The sequence below is a fragment of the Aptenodytes patagonicus genome, chromosome 1 (assembly GCF_965638725.1).
Source record: "Aptenodytes patagonicus chromosome 1, bAptPat1.pri.cur, whole genome shotgun sequence".
Lineage (NCBI taxonomy): Eukaryota > Metazoa > Chordata > Aves > Sphenisciformes > Spheniscidae > Aptenodytes > Aptenodytes patagonicus.
In genome coordinates this window covers 16,020,245-16,043,577 of record NC_134949.1, presented here as the reverse complement: position 1 = coordinate 16,043,577, position 23,333 = coordinate 16,020,245, and the positions used below count along the sequence as shown (strand labels likewise).

Genomic DNA, 23,333 nt, shown 5'->3' with positions numbered 1-23,333 from the left:
ATTTTCTAAATTAGAGTAATGAATATGAAATTTTAAAAAAATCAAAATGTCTCTTCATTTCTGACTCTAGAGTTAACTGAAAAGATGGGATGCAATGTTAGTCGGTAACACTGGAACAAAGAGTAGTGACATTCGATTTTAATTCTCAAAAAACATGATTGTTTATTTAAAGACTGGCAAATTTTAGTAATGTGTAAACAATTCTAAAATCAAGCAAAATGTTTGCACTTTAGAAAAATACATGATTCTGCTTTTGATCCTGACAATGCTAAAAGATGAGTATGTATCTATGTTATTCCTATGTTTCTTCTAGAAATGAAGTCACCACATACTGAATTTCTGCAAAATTTTCAGGAACTGCGTGTGTAATGACCAGAAGTCCCACTGTTATAGCAGCCTTGCTTTGCATTGAGTTTCTTGCTTCAAAATAAAAATTGAGAAATACTAGCACTCCTACCAAGTCTGCTGTACTCCTTTGCTTCAAAGATAGTCTCCAATTCTTCAGATTTGTTCTTTCTGGCACCATTTTATATTGCTTTTTCTAAGTCTTCCTCCCACACATGTGTGCCTGGAATTATCTTCTGCGTTTCTTCCCCTCTTCCACTCTCCCTAAATACTGTTGTCCTGCTGTATTTTCTCTTCAGTCTCCACAAAGATCTGAGCTTCTTAGGTTTTCTGTGCATGTTTTTTATAAGTGCCTGATTTTTACAGATCTACAGACTGCTCCGGGTACAGACCTGCATACCTCCTTCTTGATGGCAGTGCTAATGTAACAAGTTCCTAGGCTGCCCCTGGCTATTTTTTCCTGCCTCTGAGCCACCTTGTCAGTTATTGTAATGTGAATGTTTGCCTAGCCTTAGCTTGAACCAGATTCAGAAAATGATTCTGCTTACGAAATTTAAAATGTGTCGTTCTCTCTCAACCTGGATCAGTTTCCTTATCTGGTTCATTGCACAGCCATGCAGCTACGTCAGTACAAATAACAGGGGGCAGGGATGGAGAAACCTTAAGCCATTATTACAATGAAGGTAAGATATTATTAAAGCATGGCTGTAGTCTTTATGGAAAGAATTCCATTATCAAAAATTTGAGAAGTGAAATAAAATGATGGAGTATGCAAAATGGCATTCCATCAAATTGTTTTCACTCTATGCTGAGCCTTTTTCACAGAACGAACTTCAGATATTCCTCACCAAGACAGTATATAAGTGAAGGAAAGGCTCAGTTTTTAGTAAAAGAAGTCATAACTGTGGAAGATGATATGTATGGAGAATACCTTACTTTCTGTGAAGTGTGGGAAGTAAACATAAGGAAACTTGATAACATGAAAAAAGACAAATGTTTTTGTACCAGGATATGAATTATGTCTTCAAAACATACTGTATCTCTCTTGCTTTTCAATTTAGTTCCAGAAGAGCAGCTGACTGAATTTGTTGAAAGCAAAGATCATATGATCATATTGAAAGTATTCAAAGAGTTTCCAGAGAAAGAAGAGGTGATTCTTCCTGCACTTTATTCATTACATTCCTTAGCTGGTCCATGTAAGTGCATTACCGGAAGTTATTTTCAATTCCTTACCTCCTATAGTGTGCATCAGCTCACCTCAGTTTGCAGTAATCTTTCAGTGATTGTAAAAAATCAGTGAGAACTGGTTGGGAGTTGCCAGACAAATCACTTTCTGTTTTCTTTAGGAAATACTGATTTGTAATTTTGCATGGAAAATTTTTGTATTCAGCCATTCTGATAAAGCTGAAATCTCTCATAAAGAACAGAAAGAGACTTTCTTCTGCTTGGAGTCAGTGATAACAAAGATGCTCATCGTGGTTGTAGAGGTCAAAGTTCAAGACCCTGCCCTGTCCTTTTTTAATGCTTGAAAAATAAGACATATTTATTGGCTAAACAAATCTTAAGTGAGTTTGGGTAGCAGGTAAAGAACACTGTTGACAGAGGCTGTTCCACAAGGGGAAAATCGCCCACGCAAATCCAATTGCCAGGGCTGAGAAAAGATATCTGGGCTCAGACAGCCCCCTCTGATCATTCAGTGGCGGCTGCAATGAAGAGCACTGGTAGCACTGTCCACATTATAGAGTCTTACGGTGTCCTCAGGTGTTGTGCAATAAGACCAGAAGAAAATGTCTTCATTATGTCTTGTCTTCTGATAACAGCAGTCCCTGTTGTGGGTAAAACCAGGTCCTGAGAAATGTGCTTGATGATTTGTGTCAATTTGTTGACAGCAATTTGATCTTCTTGACGCAGAGGCAGCTCTTATCAGCTTCCTGCTAGTAGTCACAATTTTGGCAAGCATAGAGCAGCGTCCTGCTCTCCGTGTCTTCCATGAGGTACATAATGTTGTACTCTTACAGATGTGGTTCATCACAAAGCCTTGCTCATGCATCCTGTCTGGCTCTATAGGAACCGTGCTGGCCCCATGTATGCCACAAAACAAGAACTAGACTGGAGTGTCCCACATTTCATCAGACTCCAAGCTATTTAGTTTCTGTTTCTCAAACTTCTTGCTGTTCCAGTTTGTGTTTAAAAAGTTAAGTATTCCTTGAGCCAGAAATAATTTTACCCTAGCCCAGAAGTTATTGCCATTTTCTAGGGAAGAGGATGCCAGATTTTAAGTGCTCTTTAAAATAGTAAATACTTACACAAAGCATAACAAGAGAAGGGCATGACAAATACCTGCTCTAAAATTGGTGTTTATTTTGGGGTTAGCACACTCATTTCTGATACGAAAGATTGAAAATAGTCAGAGAAACAGAGATAGCTTGCACATGAATGTGCAAAGCTAGGCTACTTTTGCCAGCATTCATACTCTTGGTCTGTGACATCCCACAATGCGTGCAAGAAAATGTATTCCTTAAAGGCCACCATGGAGAAAATCATTCACTGTAAGTACATACTCTAGCTTATCCAGTAGTAAAATGTTTGTCTCCCCATACCCTGAAGTTCAAGTCTCTATTCCAAATGAGTTACATCAAGGATTTGTACCTCACTATGCCTTCTTTCACTAATACATATGTAGAGTTTGTTCCAGCTCATATGTCATGAGAAATTGAAGGGTAAGAGTTTATTCCAATGCGGTACAAGAATTCTCTTAAATCTCAGTAGTTTCGATGGAATGAGAAAATGCTTTGCTGCCAACTGTCCTCCAAAATCCACAGGGGGGTGATGGGTCACAGAACGTTAGCCATCTAAATGGTTGTCATAGGCAGCCATCCAGGCTTCTCCTCTTTAAGGGGGAGAAATGGACACCTCAAGAGGAAATTTACCTAACCCTAAGAGAGGTGTCTGTTACAGGTGGGATGAATCACCATACGGAGTGCTCAGATGTCTTCATCAATTGTTGTGAGAACCTAGATGACCAAGTTTTGGTGGTTAAGATTAAATGAGATCCATTCTACCTTCTTTTCTCTAGCTTGTTCTGGGAAATGGTGGCTCCCTGCAAATGTACCATTGCTTGGTTCTTGCAGCATTTAAACATCCAGTTAGATAATTATGCTCTCTCTGTAGTAAACAATTTTAGAATCTTCTGAAAATTTTAATATGTTCATAATTGTCACCTGTGAAGCGATAACTTACTGTAAAGTGATGCAATACTATTTTGTGGAACATACCTTTAAAAAGGTGTTTTCAGTTGAGAATGACATGAATAAATCACTGTCATCTTCAAGCATTGTGAAAGGTACCTTCCTTCACTATCAAACAGAATGCTTCAGAAATGCTTCCCACTCAGAGCTTGCTTTTTCAACTTACGGAGTATCATTATTTAATATTCAGATATATATTATTTTGAAGATCTCCTGCTGCTTTAAAAAGACTAATTATCTTTAATAATACAGTTGTGAATATTCCTCTTACATTGTATACAGGAAAGCCAAGCTGCTGAAAGAACGATTAAGAAAGTTTATAGACCTCAGCAGAGTAACGCTAACTCCCTTGGAGTCAGTGACAGGACTCCCTTTCATTCATTGGGGCCAGGATTTTGTCCAAGATTTTTTGGGTTCATATTCTGTCTCATACCCTGGACAGACATACTACAAGGATGCTTTCATACACTTTTAACCACCATGATGCTGTTTTGTCTTAAATTATGTTATGTGGGATCGCTCCGTTCTCAGTAGGAAAGGATGTATTCTGTCTTTTTACTGGCTCATGTGAATGTCCTGTTGGTTTCTGTATCTGGCCTGTGTAATAAGCAGTAAATAGGGTGAGCGTGACCAAGCACTGGCACAGGTTGCCCGGAGGGGCTGTGGAGTCTCCATCCTTGGAGATTCTCAGAAACTGTCTGGCCATGGTCCTGGGCAACCTGCTCTAGGTGGCCCTGCTTGAGCAGGGGGTTTGGACTAGATGACCTCCAGAGGTCCCTGCCAACCTCGACCATTCTGTGATTCTGTGAAATACAGAATTTGCAACAAATTTCAAAATATTGCAGGATCATTAGATGAACGTTTCTGTATCCTCAGTATGCAATAGGCATATGGTAGAACTAATTTAAATTAAAAGAATAACTTGCTAACTTGCCCCCTAAAAAAGAAGGAAAACTTAGAAAAAAATGATTAAATCAAATAAATTACATTTATTAGAAAAAAACATTTCTAAATTGTTTCTTAATTGTATGCCCCGGCAATATTACTGAAATACTGTCAAATGTTTACCTGATCACAATTATGTTATAAAGACCATTTATGAGATTGAATTAATATTTATAAAACAACCTGTTCAGCTTTAAGAAAAAAGTTAGTAAGAGCAGTTTGTGAGGAGGTTTCTGTTACATGGCCTGATATAGAATGGAACAAATCCATAAATGTTAATATGGACTCTGAACTTAATGAATTATTTCCAAGTGTTGGTAGTCATTAACGTCTTCTATGGCAATACCAAGGAAAAAAATGCCACCTTTCTCTCAAGTTGCAAGGCAAAAACTGAAACATAGGCCCAGTTTCTAAATAAATCTATTTAAATAAAGTCTGAATTAGAACCCAATCAACATGGTTTTTTTTCTTAAGCAATTTTTGTTTCTGTTTCTTTAGCCAGCAATGTTGAAGTGCTCATGTCTGGAAATGTTCGCTGCTACAACGTTATAGTGGAAATGATGAAAAGTTTCCCCAATAGTGAAACAGTTCAGGAAGTGAGTTGCTGTTTGTTGCATAAGCTTACATTGGGTAAGTTCACAAAGTTGTTTATAGTCAGCTTGCTCTGACTGTGTAAGAGTTGGAGTTAACTGATAGCAAGTCTTACAGGCAACAAGAGAACTACTATTCCAGTTAATCCTCAGGGTGGTGTATAGCTCCATGTCTCTAATGATGTAAACATACTGAGGTAACACTGGCCACAGTCAATATGGTATCCTTTTGTGTTAAACATTAGTAACAATGACAGAAGCTGCCATAAAAGACTACAGTGAGGAAAAAATGAGACAAAAGGGCGGGAGAAGCACAAGATGAGAATGGGAGATCAATAGATCCCATTCTGTATAAAGTTACTATAGAAAGGAAGAAAATTCCTTCCAGATTTCTTTTTTGAAGTGGCAATGCTGAATGTGTGAGAAACAACTGGTGCTACAGAATTACCTGGGAGGTATTCTCCAAGACTGTGTTTTTCTTCCTTGCAATGCATTTACCTTCAGAGACCTATGCTGCATTCCTGCCCAGCTATGGTGCCTGTCTTGGGGTCCCCTATGCTGCAGCAGTGAAAGAACCACTGGTTCCCTTGACTTGGGCAAAGTACTTTGGTTGTCTGGGCTTACGTGGGCTAGTGTCACATTAAAAGAAATGATGGCAATGTCAAAAAGGGATTTTTTGTGCCTCTTAGCAGCACTATACTCTCTCTTGCCACTATAGTAAGCTGATCTGAGCAGTTGCCAAGGACCACATAATAGGAAGTTGAAATGAAAATAAGTATGCTTTTTCCCCTGCTGCATACAAAACCACTGTGAGTAGCTGCCTGAGCAGCCCCCATCCATGGCAAGTTCTTCTTCATCAAGGACTTAGCCAAGGTCTTTCTCATGAGTTAGACTTCCCAATTCTTGCAGGTGGTGGCCTGAAGCTACTGCAGATGCTGGTACCAGTGCATGACTTCCATTAATCAAGTCAGTACCATCCTTTCACCATCTGTTTCTGCTTCTTCATGCAGATATTGTAGAAAATACAGCTCAAACTTGAGTGCAACTCAGAGCAACTTCCAGTTCCCCTTCAGAAAGCCAAATAAAAATTTCAAGAAAATGTGGTGGCCGCTGAGGTGGTATTTGCAGTTTTTTGGCAAGAGGTGATGTTACCCTTGAATGGTTTCCTGTGCAAGGCTAACTGAAGATAGGCAGGGAAACCAAGCACTTGTGGGGACACAGCAACTCTGTTGATATGCCTTGATCTTGCCCTAAGCTCAACCAGCCTGGTATCAGTCACACATTTGTCATCTGTGTATGCTGACCAACAAGTAATAGTGGCAGTAAAGCAGCCACAAGATCCACTTCTTCTTTCACCATAACAGATGTCCTTCATCTTAATAAGGAGCCACTTCAGGAGAGTTGTGGGAAGAGGTGTCCACAGCACCACACAGTTAGGGAAACAGATGTGAAATTGCTAGGTGCTCCTGGAAATAGTCTGGAAGGTTTCCGTATAGCCAGTGTGGCTTCCTAAATTATTCTGATGGACACTGTCTTCCTAAACCCGTGTTAACTGGCAGTGAAATGGTAAAGTCAGCATCTACTAGCTTCCAAAATCACCGTCATGTATTCTTGCTAATCTGGTAATGACTATCCTAGATTTGACTTTCATCACAATTTTAACTGACTGACAAGTCCAACATAATTACTCATCACATAGCCTAAGATTATTAATTTTGTGAGGTAACATATTTACACGAACATACCTTTTCCATTAAAATACAGCAAGAAACAGCAATGCTGATATATACCACACTACTACAGGGTAAGAAGAAAAATACTGTTTCCAGTTGCGTTTGTAATAGTGTTAAGGCGAAGGTTTTAGAATGATGAATCTGGAAAGGACTTGCCTTAAAGTCTGTTCTTAAGCATTCTGTTAACTTGGTCTAACTGAACTGAATCATAAAACATTGGGAGAGGTATTATCTTCTGGTGAAAAATCTAGACATTGAAGGTAGTCAGCACGTATAGGACTCGGGACCAGAACTGAGGGAAAGAAATCGGCTTAGCTTTTCTTCTGTATGTAATTATATTTTTGATGCTCAAGTATGGGAGACTTCTTAATTTTGTACCTCACCTGAAGGGCTTGAGAAACATTGATACAGATTTTAATCTGACCTTTCAAATTGCTAGTGTGATTCTCATTTTTACTAATCAAGAATTAAACAAAATTGAATATCAAAATAGAAAACATAGCTATCAAACTATATTTTACAAAGTGAATGTTGCTGTATTATTTTATGCATGATACTTGTTTTTACAACAAACGAGGAAGTTATTTTCATTTGCTTGCTTTTTGCAGAATTCCTTATATTCAACCTATAATATAAAATACTGTACAGCCTACAATAAAAGTTATGTTTTAAATCTACTTTTCATCAAAAGGTAGTTCTTTCTACTCTTCCAGAATGTATATATTCTGTATTTATAATGCTGACCTTGATCTATTTAATGAGGAGGGCAAAAACAGAGAGCAAAACAGGGTTAAACCACTTGCTTGATAGGATAAATCAAATCATTGCAGGAATTCAAGACCAGGACTGCATTTGCTTCCTGGCAGGAAGTCTGCAAGTGATACACTGGCTGTATTTTTCTTATTTTCATGACAACATGCACTTCATTTTGCGTTAAACCTCAGTCTTTTGTAAAAAAACACAGAGAACCAATTTTTTTTTTATCCTTGACCTCTTCTTTCCACAAATAAAACATTGTTGTGTCAAGCTCTATAATCAGAAATCCAATGTTTGCTACAGACAAAGTTTGTGCATTGTGTGCTGAGACATTTATGTTAAATGCATGTCAAACTCTAGATATGTGTTTATATTTATTTAATATCTTCTGCATTTTCAGGAAATTTTTTCAATATCCTCGTATTACATAAGGTTCCAGAAGTCATTGTGAAGGCTGTTAAAACATGTCCTGAAAATGCAAAGTTACAAGCTGCAGCTCTCAGTTGTTTAGCTCTTCTAAGTGAGTAAATCTCTTCCTAAATACATAAATAAATTACTTCATTTATCTGCCCACTTGTTAATTTTTTTATACTGGTAATTTCCTGTAATCATTTTGAACTCCATTTCTTTAACATGAAAGCCTCAGGCAGGATAGCTTTGACAGAGCTAGATTTCCTACATGCTTACAGTTTGCTGTTTTACTATTATATGGCTGTGTTGATTTCATATGCCCAACATCTTCACAGTGTTCAGAGCTGGTAAGTTATGTTAACAGATCTTAACAAAGCAACCTGTTTATTCATAGGCAAATATTGAGTACTTAACATAAAATCTCTGGAGATAACAACACTAATTTGATGCTGTGTTTGCCATGTATGACAGTACTCATTATATTGTTGCAGTTGATAGCAACACCAAATCAATGCTTGTGCTTGAGTTCTGAAATCAATTACAAGTTTTAAACTTTTCCTTGAGTACACTCCAGGTATTATTTTGAACGAGAAGTTAGTTAGCTAGTGGCAAAAAGCTAAGGATCTGATCCTCTTAGTCTTTGAGTAATTGTTCCATACAAAAGTCAGTAGAAATGCTGTTTAAGAGTCCACAAAATAGCAAAGAATAGAAATCAATATACACTCCAGTAAGCCTCAGGTATTATGGTCAGCGTTGATACATATTTTTTTTTCCTTAAATGCTGAAAAATCACAGGTATAAAATTATTTCTTTTAAATTCTATTGCACTTTCGGGGACCAGATATTTCTCTTTTAGCAACTGCAATTTGCATTTTGTTTTTTAATGGCACTGCTTCAGAGTGTAGATGGCTCGGTGATAAGTGGTGTCCTGGTTTCGGCTGGGATGGAGTTAATTTTCTTCCTAGTAGCTGGTACAGTGCTGTGTTTTGGATTTAGGATGAGAATAATGTTGATAACACACTGACGTTTTAGTTGTTGCTGAGCAGTGCTTACACTAGTCAAGGACTTTTCAGCTTCCCGTGCTCTACCGACTGAGAAGGCTGGAGGTGCACAAGAAGCTGGGAGGGGGCACAGCCAGGACAGCTGACCCAAACTGGCCAAAGGGATATTCCATACCATGTGACGTCATGCTCACATGACGTCCCCCCCATAAACTGGGGGAAAGCTGGCCAGGGGGGCCGCTGCTCGGGGACTGGCTGGGCATTGGTCGGTGGGTGGTGAGCAATTGCATTGTGCATCACTTGCTTTGTATATTTTTTTTTTTTAAATTTATTTCAATTATTAAACTGTTTTTATCTCAACCCACGAGTTTTCTTACTTCTACTCTTTCGATTCTCTCCCCCATCCCACCGGGGGCGGGTGAGTGAGCGAGTGGCTGTGTGGTGCTCAGTTGCCGGCTGAGGCTAAATCACAACAAGTGGTTACATGCAAATGAATCAGTTATATTTTATGTCTGTGGTATTCTGTATGTAAATACACAACAAAAAAAAGTATGCGCAGGTCTTTTCAGAGCGTGAGCATTGACTGATCTGTAACTATGTACCTAATTTACTACACTATAATGAAGTTTTTTATCTCTTTATAACCTTAAAGACATTTTTCAAATCTGTCATAGAGTTTATGTCAAAAGACTTCTCCCTTCCAAGAACAGGCTAATCCTCCCACTGATTTTCGCACATAGGCAGTGTGAGCACCTCCATAACTACAGGAAGGTTAAGACTTAAGTGTTTTGTTTTCACAATAAGAATTTATTGTAAATATTTTATATTTCAAGCTGAAACAATATTCTTAAACCGAGACTTAGAGGAAAGAAAAGAAGAGGAGGAGGAAGAAAAATTATGCTGGTTGGAAGCATGTCACAGAGCATTAAAACTACACCGAAAAAACACAGATGTGCTGGTGAGAATTTCTGAATGATGGGGGTATGGAAAGACTGCATTATGCATTAAATAAAATGTTTAGCAACATCATTTTCTCCCGTATATCCTTGGGCAAATGAGGCCTTAAAGATTGGATTAGATTTAGAATAAATCTTACGTTTCTTGCCTTTCTTATCTTTGTTCACCTCAACTGGTTTCAGTTACTCCTTTGGATCAAGTGTAGGTAGTTAAGATGAGACTTGTTACCTGAAACTTTGGCCATCCAAAGATTGTTGTTTAAGTAGCTCTTCTGCATACAGCAGCAAAACACAGGCCCATCAACAGAAGAATTAATCTCGGCCTAAAATAAGCATCAAAATGCAAATCAAATAATGAGAATGCGGCATGTTTGTAACTCAGGCCTAAACCAGCTATAAAGAATGTGACAGTCCACACCTTGTATTTCTACATAAAGCACCTTGTTTCTTTGTCATGGACTGAAAAACAGTCAAACTATTTAATTTTTTTCATATATTTTTGATATTCCAAAGGCATATTTTCTTAATCCTTTTGTCTCCTCTTGGTTTGTATTTAGGAGGCTGCATGCTGGGCTTTGAAAAATCTGTTTCTGTATCAACGCAACCTTCATGAGAAGATTGGAGATGGAGATAATCAGTCAGTGTTAATAACTTGAACTGTATTTTTGGAAATGAAAAAAATGAAAGCCTACTATTAGGCCATTTGGGGTCTCATATTTCAATTATTTTTATTTTTCTTTCTCGTTTTCTAATATATGATGAAATGCATGGTGATCAACAACACTTAAGAAAGTTTCTTTCTTGAAAAGTGTGCTAACCTTGACTCAGGCAAAATTGCTGGGGTTTTAATAAAGGGTCAGAACACAGTCTAATAGAGCTAATTTTTACAGTTCACAAGGAATTTCTTCAGTTGCAACAAGGATAGGGAGGATTAAAGAATGTAAGAGTAGGGAAAATAGAGAAGTTTAAGATATCTAGTACATAAGGAGTATGGAAAAGCACTGCTCATTTTCCCACAAATCAGATGAAAGGGCACAGTACAGGGGGTGCTGCCTCATCAGGGAAAATCTAGGCGTGGGTAAGATACAGACTTTCATTTATTTAGAGTCGCTTAAGATTTTAATCATTCAAATTTTAGTAAGTATCCCTTTCTGGAGCTCAGGTCACTTGGAAAGCATGGTTCCAAGTGAATTCAGTGAGATTCAGAGTAGGCTAATATGCGTAGTTTGCAAAGGACTTTCTGTCAGCTGTTGCTCTGGAAAAATATTAGAAGCGAAGTACAATCATCTGAAAATTCAATTATGTCGCTTAATACCTTTTTAGGAAACTGAACTACAGTTATGAAGTAACTGCTGTAATATGGTCAACGTGCAGTGATTTGTTTCTCTCTGTGAAAGGTTCCCGATAGACAGAGCAGTGATGCTCTCCATGCTGATGCACTCCTCTTCAAAAGAAGTGTTTCAGGCAGCTGCTAGTACCTTGGCAATTTTGTCACAACAAAATGGTAAGGGAATTTAATTATCTTTACTTTCTAATGCAGCAGAAAGTTATTGCTGTAATATTAAAGAATATTTACTGTGCTGTTGTATGAAAACAATATTCCCTGTGATTAGAATACTATGCAGTTGTGTTTAGTAGGAAGTTTATTCCTTGCTTTGAAAAAGCTATTGTTGGCTAGTGTCAAAGACAGTATGTGGAAGTAAAGAGCTCTTTGCCAGTTTATGTGTTGCAATTGCTGGTTTTTGGAGCAGGAGATGTGAAAAGAGTGTGTTCTCTTTGTATGCTTGTTTAAATATTTATCACATGTTTGAATTTCGTGAAGAGCAGCATTTGTTGAAACTTACATGAGTAAGGATTACAGCCCAGCAAATACCATTTTCTTGCTTAACACAGGGGATTTGAGCAGTCCTGTTGACTTCAGTGAATCAAATCATGTGTAGAAAGTTAAGCACGGGCATAACAGTTTTCAAGATTGCTTTAGTCCCGATTGTGTCCCTAACATGGTTTCCTAACTTTTTTCAATTTGCAGACCCCCTCAAAATTTTTCAGTGGAGATGTGGACCCCTGGGTAGAGTATTTAAGCCTACTGACAGTTGGCCTGCTTTTATTAGATACCTTTCCCAGAACCCTTTGAAATGGTTATGGACCTCAAGTGGTTTGTAGACTGCACATTGAAAACCACTGGCTAGATAGGAAGATAAAGACTAGCAGTTAATTGCCATTCTCTAGATGAGAAAGCATTGTTTTATCACTAGGTTACTGAGCCATCCAAGTACATAAAACCTAACAATGAAAAGGTTTTATAGTTATTTATGAGATAAATATGTATCCATATCAAGAAATAGATCTCATAAATGTATGCATACTGTTACATATTATACCAGGTACTTTCATAACATGTTACCGCCAAGTGGGCCTCTGATTCCCATTGGAAATCTAAAGCAAATTTTTATTTTGTCTTTTTTTTTTCTTCTTTTTTTCCCCCTAAATGAATGTGCTTACACCAGAAATGATAGACGTAAAGAAGCTTAGTAAAACCCTCTGGTACAATGCAATATTGCTTGAATTAACCATTTGAAATGGATGTACTGAACTGGGAATGACAAGAATTGGTAATAGTTACAATGATAATGTAGAATATTTTTGAAGTGTTCTGATCTGTATTGGTTACAGTTATAGCTACAACATGTGCTTGGGTATTTGAATTTTTAAAAAAATGAATTATCAAAGTAAATAGAGTGAATAAATATCATTTCACTTTTGAAGCCTTATTTTGGAAGTTAGAAGGTTTTTTGAAAGTTTTAAATTCTAGCTTTCCTACATGATCACAGAGTGCAATTGAGAGGAAAAATTGTTTAAGAATAAACATTTTTGAAAATAAAAGTAAAGCTGTACTTTCTCCTTCCCTTAAGTTAACTTTCTGTAAGTAAAAATAGCAGATGTATTTAAACTTATTAGGCATTCAGGAATTATAAGGCATTTGATTAAGCTATGCAAACAGAATCAGCTTCAGCTCAAATTGTTTCCCATTCTAATTTATACTTCTATAACATGTGTGTTTGGTGAGGAAAAAAATCGAAAAAAGCAGGAAAAAAGTTAGCAGTTCTGTTGTTTTTGAGAACTATACATAAAGAGAGAGAGATTTACTTATAGGATGCTTGCTATTTTTTGTTGTAGTAAATATTAGGAAGACACTTTTGGCTAAAGGAATGCACATGAATGTTTTGGATATAATGAGGAAACATCCACATTCTCCTGAAGTGGCTGAAAGTGCCTGCAGAATTCTGAACCATGTTTTCGAAGGAAGGTAATATACTTAGAAATATGTGGCGACTTCCAAAGTGAAGATTTGTGAGATTCAGTGCTGTAATTGATTACATTTCAATTATTGACTGTTTCACTGATATTAAAATTGACCACAGGCTGACAGCCCTGTTCAAGACATTGAATTTTGTAAGCCCTGTAGTCAAATGCCCAGGTAGATATATGCAGGGAGCTGCATGTTCTTTCCTTCATGTTTCTTGAGCAGTGAGGTTTGAAGAGACTATCACTAGGTGGTCTCCCCTCCTGTTAGCCACGCTGAATTCTATTGAGAGCTAAGAAATTTCCCACAATATTAGCTCTGATTATTAAAATAACATTGTGTTAATATTACTTTTGTGTTGGCTTTTGCAAATGCTCTAGAACATGACTGGAAGACAAACTTGTGACTCATGAATACTGATACACAGAGTGGGAACGTGATTCCAAGTGTCTTGCCAAGTTTTTCCAGCTTTCCCTGAAACCTTTATATATGCTAAGCTGTCTGTGAAAAAATGATAGACTCAAGATATAGTCACAGAATTCCTTATGAATAATTTCATTTTATAAAGAAGAAAATCTCAAAACTTCCATAAACATATTCACAGGAATGAAGGTATTATAAAATGAAAGAAGAAAATAACCTTAAAAGTAAATTAGTGGCCTTTGGCTACTGCCATTTCTAGGAATGCTAATGACATTGAGATTATTGGTTTTTTTCTTCAAGATTAGAACCTAACATGGTTGATATTTTTTTGTTTATTCTACAATTACCTGACATTTCATCAGTACTTTATGACAATTGCAGAGCACTGGATTAAGGAAGATGTATCTTTTCACATATCTGGACTGGAATCAAAGTGAAATATATGAATCCACCACTCACCCAGAATGAAATACTATACTTTCTGTGTATCACTGTTCTGGACTGGATTGAAAATTGCCTCTCAGTAGTCTAGAGTGGAATTAATTACATAGACTGAACTCATGGAATGGCATGAAAATAATATATTTGCTATGATGAAGAAAAGTACCATAGTTTAATTTATATTTCGTAGCTCAAACCAGATTTACAGTGTTCTAAAGGGATATCACACAGTGTTAATTAAGGAAGCAAATACATGTAAAATTTAGAAATGCATTCTTTTTATTTATTTTATAAACAATATTTTCAGTTTCCTTCATCTGGATATAATGACAGTAGCTGCATCAGAAGTTGTAAAAGCCATGAGGAAACATGAAAAATCACTCTCTGTACAACTGGAAGCACTTCGAGTCCTTTTACACTTTATGGTGCCCGGTAAGTCATCCAAAAATATAATTGGTGCAGCATCGTACACCGAATCAGAGAATAGAATTAGATAACTGGGTTTTAGTCTTTCTTATCTAATGAGACAGCCTTTAATGGGACTTCAAAAAATTTACTGGTGTTCTGTACATAGCCGAGAGCAGCTGTAACTCTTTAAGAACATACAAGATGGATGAAAACTTCTGAGGTATTGAAGGTAACAGACCAAAATTATCACTGCTGATTTCCCCTTGATTTCATCAGTGAAGAGTGAGCTCCATTAATTCGGGGAATGAGTGTGGAGCTATCGCTGTGATTGTGTATTTCCATTATAGATAACCTTTAAGTGAGAGCAAACAGTGATAATGACATCAACATTGTTGTACCACAAAATGCAATTGTTTTAATAGTATCTCTTGGAAGAAACATAAAAATTGGACCTCTGACACCAAAAAATAAAGACAGTGATTTAAAGATATGAAATAGACTATTATATACTGTTTTCTACAGAAAAGGAGAAGCCAAACTGACTAGCTTAGAAATTCCTTTCCAAAAAAAACTCTTTTAAAGGCAATCTACAGTAGGAAAAATATGTTCTTTGTTAGTTCTATACCTTTAATAAAATTTGGGGAAAGTTTTAACTCTTCTTACCAGTTTACTGCTGTATATCCTGTTTTATCCCCTGATATTAAGCGTGAGAGTACAGACATGCAGTACTGATTTTTTTCTCAGAACTTTTTGCAAGTATCTCTCAGCAGTTTTAGTTGAACATTTACAAAACCAGTAACTCTGAAACTAGTAACTTGGCTAATATGCAGACTGATTTCAGGTTTCAATTTCCTTCTATTCTTCGAATTATAATCCTAATACTTTCATTTTTTTTCAATAAACAACAGGATTAAGACTTGACATATGTATTCTAACATGTAGGCAAGGCGCTTTTTTTGCCAGTATCCTGGAAGTGACGCCCTTCTAAAGTGTAATCAAACAAGGAGAATGCCAACTCTCCTGGCACTGGAGATGTTGGAACTGGATGTTGCAACTTGCAGGTTAATTAGGGAATAAAAAGTAATTCATGGAGAAAATAGTAATCAGAACAAATATGAATGCTGAAGTGACTTTTAAAGGATTTCTGGGTACTTTCTGTAGTGCCACTTGACTGCAAGTGCCAATAGCTACAAGAAATGTAAATCTGAAAGACCTTTCTCTGTTCTTTTATTTGTACTCACCTTCCACTTACGTCATCTGTGGGTAAAATTTGGCCTATGATGTGCTGCCAAGTGAGAAAGGGCAACTAGTTTATAGCTTCTCTATAGTGTCTCCTTTCCAGAAGGAAGAGGCGGTCTGAAGTAGGTATCAGGAACACCAAGAAACCCTGTAGCTCAAAAAAGTAATATATTGCAACGTACCTTAGGCAAAATTCTTTGCCATGGTTTTGCATTTTCAGAGTAAGCAGTGAGCAAACATATGGTGAAATCGTCATTTCAAACACAATGTACTCACACTACAATGTAAATCTGGAGGGACTCCAGTCTCTGTAACTACAGCATTCTGAAAATGTCATAAGATCTGAAATATGCCCTCTGAGTCAGTTGTTAAAACCTGTGTGTTCAATTTGATTGTAATACTGGGTTAATACTGGGGAGAATATTAAATCTGTTCTTCTGAGGAAGGCTGTTTTCCATTGTTGCAGGTACAAAGAATGAACACCAGAATGATTCTTCCAGAGATGTGGGAGATGCTGCTTTTGCACTTACAGTAAAAGTCATTAAAAGCCAGTGTCTGTTGGAGGGAACTCATTCGTTGGTGCTTAATGCTTTGAACAGGGTATAGTTAAAGCTTTATTCTAATGAATTTTGTCACTATTTTACACTTGCAACGGTGAACCATTTGTAAGTTTTAGTTCCACATTGATTTTCGTATTGATTTGATAGAATTAATCTTAACTCCTGAGTTTCATTTATCATTTGGGGTTTCTTCTTACTTTCTGTTCTGGAGTGTATTAGGTGATCCTTTAGACAGTAACTCTAAAGGATATTTATAAAAACAAGGCTAATTTTTTTCAAGTTTACAGTTTATTTGTGATTTTTTAATGGACTAGTTTATACATGAAAAGTTTCCTCATACCTACACCTCAGCTACACATAGAACTGAGTGCTTCTTTAATATGGCTTTCATGGATACATACTCCTTTGCTTTTAACAGAACAGTGTTTCTCAGCTGTCTCTATTCTTTTCACTGTACAATTCTATAACTTTTTTCAGCCACTGGAAAACAGAATGATCACAGTGCCTTGAAGGGAAAGCTGGAAAGTGAAAGGCTGAAGCAGACCACACTGGGCACTTTGCACAGCGAATTAACCTTAAATCCTAGTGACAGGAAAGGTTTAACTTCATGGCCTTCAGAAGAATCCCACCTCTACAAGGTTTACAAGGTTCACATGACCACAATCAAAATGGATGTAGCAATTCACAATTTTTAGAAGTCTCTCAACAATTTTAGGCTTGTCAAACATCTTCAGTCAAGGAAATTTGTGTCTCTTACATTTATTATGAAAGTCAGAGCAAAAGAGTGCTGGACTATCTAAAGGACATTTCTTGACCTGAAGATATAGGAGTTAACAAGGGAGGCAAAATATTTTTTACTTCAGAACGTATTACAGTCTCCAGTGCTTTGTGACCATCCTGATTGCTTTTTCTGACCCAGCTGGTTTGTGTTTTGGGGTACTACGATATCAGCCAGAAGGGTTAGAAATTAACATATTTTAATGAAAAACTAGAGAAGGAATAAGGAGGAAGATGGGCATGACCCCACTGAAATAATTTTGCAGATTTGCAAGTCACTGTGACAGCTATGCACATTTTCAGATCTAGGCCTCATCTAGGTTTCCTCCATCTAGAAGTGGGGGAAAATTGGTAAAAAAATCACAAATAACCTATTGAATTGCTATATAACTAAACCCAAAGCTTTGAAAACCTTGATGGGGTGTGGTAATAGGTATGTTGCTTCATATCTTTTTCTTTTCATATATTTTTTCAATTGCCACCAAGTTTATCACTTGTGACGGTTCTCAAAGAACCCCATTTTTGTTCCTTTTTAACCACAAAGGAAGTACATTTTCTCACCTTGTCCTAGCAAAATGTGTGAACTTGTGAATGGTTGTACTGAAACTTTGAGGAAAAAAAATCCCAGTCTCCATTAGAAAACTAGCTAGGGAATATTTTCAGAATCAAAGGTGAAAATCTGGGGAGGTTATGAGCGGTTGAAACTAATGGTTGAAATGGAAACCTTTTTGAAATTGTGATTATTGTTATTTATTGTTACATCAGCTGTAATTTCACATACTTCAAGAACAACAATCGCTTGTTTTTGAAGAACAACTTTAAGAACGAGCAACTCTTCTGTTGCCATTTTAAGCAGAACAAACTTGATCTGATTTTATATTTATTTCTCCATTAGTTTATTGGAAATCCTAGCATTCAGAAGTGTGGATTAAAACTACTTGCTTCTGTAGCTGAGTGCACTGGTGCACTAGAAATTTTAACCCAGCAAGGAGCTACTGACACTGTGCTTCACACCCTACAGATGTATCCAGACGAACAAGGTAAGGAAGGTATTTTGTAGTTGAATGTGAATGATATAGTAGGAGGGGCTGATTAACCATAGAAGCTGTAACCTATCCATTACACACTTTAGTACTGGATGTGATGTAGGTTACATGGCAAGAAAAGGCTGCAGTACTGCATAGTCCTCAGGTTCATCCACTTTGTAGTTATGCCTGGCCCTGCAATAGCTTATGCAAATAACTTTCTGGAATATTAGTAATATAACACTACCTAAGTCATGGGTTTGTTCCACTCAGAATGTCTGAATAATCAACATTATTAATCTTTCTTTTTTTCTTCTAGTCATACAGTGTTTGGGTTTGAGTCTTCTATGCTCTTTGATTACAAGAAAGAGTTTGTGTATTGCAACTATGCATGTCCTGTCAACAGTTCTGGTTTCTACTCTGCGACGATTTAAAGAGGTCACTGAAATCCAGATGCATGTATGTGTTTTTTCTACATACAAAGATGAAAGTGAAAGGCAAAACCTTAGAAAATTATTTTAATGCAGTTATATTTGAAATAGAATTCCTTATTTTAATGACTTCATTTTGATTTTATTGCAATTACTGGATTAGTATAAGCCTTTATAATTAAACCAATATGTTTGCTGTAGAAATGGTTTTCTTGGAGGCATGTATTCAATCCAGAATATGTAAGCGTAGGTTTAGGTGTTTATCTGAGACTTCTGAGATCTGCAAACTAGAACAAATTTCTCAGTCATGATCCATCATTCAGTCAATCTATAACCATTTAATGAAGTAACCATCATTGTAGTATTGATTGCCCTTCTTTGCAAATTAACAGAAAATAAGTTAGTTCCCAGCCCTGTCACCAGCAATAAGCTTCGCGTAGGAATGCTGCATTTAAGAAGGATATTACTAGAATACTGTGTCAGACTTTGGATCTACTTCTGAATATGGAAGGAGAGTTCTTATTCTGTCTGCAAACACATGTTCAGTCCTCCTCGTGTGAAAGTTCTGTTTCCGCTCCTTCAGAAGCTTTCCCTGTTTGTTGCCAGTTTCATTTTTCTAGCGGAATGAGCTTGCCTGCGAGATCAGCTTCCTGTGAGAGTTTCTGTACTTCTGTTTCAGATCAGTATGAAAATATCACAAGTACAGCCTCCCTTCTTTACTGCTGTTTTTCCCCCAACCCTTCCAAGTTTAGCTTAGCAACCAGTGTAGAGAGAAATCAAAATAATGTGGTGGAATAAGGAAATTATTTAAAGTGATTTAGTCTCAATTAGACTTGGACAAAGAGTCCGTAATTTACCCGGTTCACCCTTCTAGGTGAACTTTACTTGCAGAATCATGGGATAATTTTGTATTTCTTTTTAGTTTTTAGATACACCTGTTAAGTTTTTCATTTAGGCTATGTATTTTTTTTGAAATTCAAGGATTACAGAGCAACACACTGGGAGAGGGGATGCATCTTCATCCCATATCCTTAGAAGGAGATTGTTTCCTCTGTACATTTTCAGGAAATCACGAGTACATTTGTCACTGCCAGGCAGGATGTTGTCAGATATTATGGTGCATAATTTGCCTTTTCAAAGTGTCAGTTAATACCTGTTTAAGTCGGCTAAACAGGCGTGAAACTACAGCTATATAAACACAGAGACACCAGGTGTTTCTGCCTTCTCTCCTGATCTTCTCCAGTTTGTGAACTATCGCATGTTTAAAAGCAAGACAAAAAAATTAAAGCACATATCTTTTGGTTGAAACTTGATTTTGTTGCATGACCTGTTTTTAAATGACACTTTTTAACACTGTATTTATTTCAATCTTCTCATTGTGTTCTTAGGGATTTCATGCAATCTTGTCAATTCTTGGTTTGTCACCTTGTTTTGCAAAGCTGCTGGTACATGAATCATTTGACACAGTCATTTTCTACCAGATGTCTATGTGTTTCACTGACCAGCGAGATCGACAGGTATCTTGTCTCTTTTGACAGCTCCAGAGCTGAAAAATTTTGGTGCTATTTTTGTCCTAACTTTTATTGTTTGTCTTCCCATTCAGTTTCAAAGCCTGTGTTGTAAATGTTTTGCTAAAATAGCTGAAAATGATGATTTAAAAAATATGATGCTGGAAAAAGCATGTATTGAGTACAATAGTATTATGGCTGAATGTTTACTTCTGCTGGGAGCTGATATTAATAAGAAGACAAAGACAAACTCTTTGATCTATCAGGTAATATATGGAAATATATATAGTTTTATTGCTTTAAAATTTGTGCTTTTGGGTTCCTTTCTCTTTTCATGTAAACATATATTTGGCAGAACACAGCAGCAATACCCAGTGCAATTTGTGACCTGAGTGGTGTTAACCATTGCTACTCACAGTGACTTCAGGCTCAGTCTGATGTTCATTGAAACACCCTTCACTTCATTGAAGCCCATAGGGTCACTGTCACCTAGAATGTGCCCACACTGCCAGTTCAGTTCTGATGCAAGTTCACTTTAAAGTCCATGCTTTCTGATTGTTTACCCTGTTCACATGCAAACCTGGGTTCAATCAAGTACTGACTTAGCCTTAGCTTTGGAGTATTTTTGAGGAAGAAGACTTAAGCTCAAGATTTGCAAATTCCCAGTCATTTTTTCTGAAGTAATCAGGCATAGATGGCATCAAGCCCATTAGAGCCCAGTCCATGAACTGATACTCCAAATTCAGCTCTTTCTAAGCTCTGTGAGGCCAAAGTACAGATGGACTAGAGGCAGCACTGTGCATAGATAGGTTCCAGTGTGCTTAGTCCCACTCTGTTCTAGACCTGCAAAGAAGGCATTGCCCAAAATGCCTGCCCTGGCATGGTGGATTTTTTTTTACTTTGTGTTGTACTTAAAGATGAATATAGTCATCAGGTTTTGTGCTGGTTTAACTGTTCTGGTTAGAGTTCTGCCTTTTTATCAACACAGCTAAAGTAATACAACATCTTGGAATGCCTGCAGTCACACTAGCTGCAAAGAGCTTTATCCAGACAGTGGCCACATTCAGAGCATCAACTATTTGAAATATGTTGGTGTCTTAAATAAGGCCATAGGCAAACATCCCATCTGAATTCAGCCATGCCAACAGAGAGGCTGTTCCCACCTGCTTGTAAGTGCTCCTTGCTAAATGTGACTGCCTTTAAAATTTTTTTTGAGAAACGGTGTGTATGAGCACTTCTTAATTTAGCTTCAGTGTCAAAGTTTTAAATGGTCTGAGATAACCCCACCAGTACTGCCTGAAGTGAATTAGGAAGAGTTGACTTCTGCTGGCAGAGCTGGCTGGTTGATAAAGCACAGCTGAGTTTGGAACCGACCATCCATCCATCCATGGAGTCTGAGGTAGGCAAATCAGTGTTAGTGAACTACAATGGAAATATTGAAGTGTCTGGAAGTATTTCTAAAAAGTAGTTGTAATATTCACAATCAACACTGCTCTGTGTAGCAATGCAGGCTGAGAGATTGGAAGGAGTAAAGCTGACTGAAGCCAGTGGACCTGAGCTCCCTAGTACTAGGCAAGGCTTGATGAGTCTCACCATTGTTGCCTGTTCATCTGATATCCAGATGACATGGCAAAATAACCCCTTTTTTCCACTGAACAGATAAATAAATGGAGTTTCTATAGACCACATGCAATAACCAAACTACATAAATTACCATTCATTTTTGCCTGGAAATTGTGTGTACTTATGGCAGAAATTACAATTACAGAACTCGGGCATTTGTTATATTTTGGGCAAAGACTTCAGGAAAATGGGAATTGGTACTCAGATGTCTCAGGCAGGCATATGCTCTGAGGGGTAGGGAATTGTGTAACTGAAAAAGAGACATGATCCTAAAAATACAATAAATCTGAATTTGAGACAAGTCTTCTAATGCAGTTTGAGCTGTTGTTTGAGTGCCTCGCATAAATTTTTTTAACTGCTTTTCTCTGTTAGGTTTGTGAGAAAGGAAATAATCCTAAATTGGTGGAATTGCTATTAGCCAGTGGTGCTCGAGAGCAGGATGTTCGGAGTGCTTTAACTATCAGTATAAAGAGAGGAGATAGCCAAATCATCAGCTTGCTCTTAAAGAAGCTTAGCCTTGATGTCGCCAACAGCAGTATATGTCTTGGAGGATTTGGTATTGGGAGACTAGAACCTTCCTGGCTCATTCCTTTGTTCCCAGATAAACTTACTCCATTAAGAAAACAAAGTGAGTATATATAGAATTTGCTATACGAAATGTGTTAATATCTCTTGATGGTACTATGTAAGTGTTTTAGATCAAGACCTTCAGTTGAGGATCTCTTCATAGCATTCAGCTGGTTATAGAAAGACTGCGAAACCTTGAAAATAAATCAAGTTATTTCTGTTATTTTTTTAAAGCTGTTTGGATTTCTTGGAGAATATGCTATCTTTTTGGTTTCTTATACATACAGATGCAGGTTCTGCACTGGCAAGAATGGTGCTTAAATTCCAGATGAAGAATATTTCAGAGAATAGACCAAGAGCCTCCTCTGATCTAAACTTCTCTGAAGATGGAGTGGATAAAAACTATGACTGGAATTTCATTTCTGACCCATTAGTGGACAGTGTTTTTCCTTTGAGTGATGATATTGATAGTGAAGGTAATTGTTTTTCTTTTCTTTTTTCTTTTTATAATCCCAGTCTAGCGTACCAGGGCTAGACCATAGCCATAAATCAGTTGTTTATTTGTATTTGAGATAAAACACTTGCCATGAAAAAAATACTCTTATCTAAAATTTTGTTTGTAGTAACATTGGAAAATAGTTTATGAGGCGTAAGTATCTACAAAATCAGGACCTTAAAGTATTTTATTCAATTATCCATTTAAAATTAGTTCTTCATGCATTCAGTTTCTTGTAGAGAGAAAGAGTGGGATTCATCCAACCAGATTTAGATATTGCCTATTTTGATGTCTGTTTCTGAGCTATTCTCATATGCTGCCTTTATAGTCAATAGCAAGAAGCAAGTGCTTCAAGAGCACAATTTGCCTCATCATGAAGTCAGGTGTATTGTGATCTAGAAATCCCTATTCCCCAGGTTGTCTGTAAATAAAGTGCACACAACTAAGTCTGGTATAGAGGACTGTATTGTTAACAAATAAAGTAGGTGAAACAAGCCCTATCCCAAAGATACCTAATTGATCAGAAAGTGTAAATGACAAGTCTAT

At 37.0% G+C, this 23,333-nt stretch overlaps 1 protein-coding gene across 1 annotated transcript in view; it reads left to right on the top strand.

Annotated features, from left to right (window-relative positions):
• Positions 1–23,333, top strand: part of LRRK2 (leucine rich repeat kinase 2) — a 74,459-nt gene that overhangs the window by 11,783 nt on the left and 39,343 nt on the right. Inside the window, exons 6-20 of the mRNA XM_076328866.1 lie at positions 1,407–1,541; positions 5,037–5,168; positions 8,018–8,137; positions 9,863–9,987; positions 10,543–10,622; positions 11,383–11,489; positions 13,163–13,292; positions 14,461–14,585; positions 16,267–16,400; positions 18,033–18,177; positions 18,482–18,621; positions 19,982–20,110; positions 20,197–20,367; positions 22,097–22,352; positions 22,579–22,767. Of these exons, the coding sequence (XP_076184981.1) occupies positions 1,407–1,541; positions 5,037–5,168; positions 8,018–8,137; positions 9,863–9,987; positions 10,543–10,622; positions 11,383–11,489; positions 13,163–13,292; positions 14,461–14,585; positions 16,267–16,400; positions 18,033–18,177; positions 18,482–18,621; positions 19,982–20,110; positions 20,197–20,367; positions 22,097–22,352; positions 22,579–22,767 (2,118 nt within the window). The remainder of the gene's footprint in view (positions 1–1,406; positions 1,542–5,036; positions 5,169–8,017; positions 8,138–9,862; positions 9,988–10,542; positions 10,623–11,382; positions 11,490–13,162; positions 13,293–14,460; positions 14,586–16,266; positions 16,401–18,032; positions 18,178–18,481; positions 18,622–19,981; positions 20,111–20,196; positions 20,368–22,096; positions 22,353–22,578; positions 22,768–23,333) is intronic.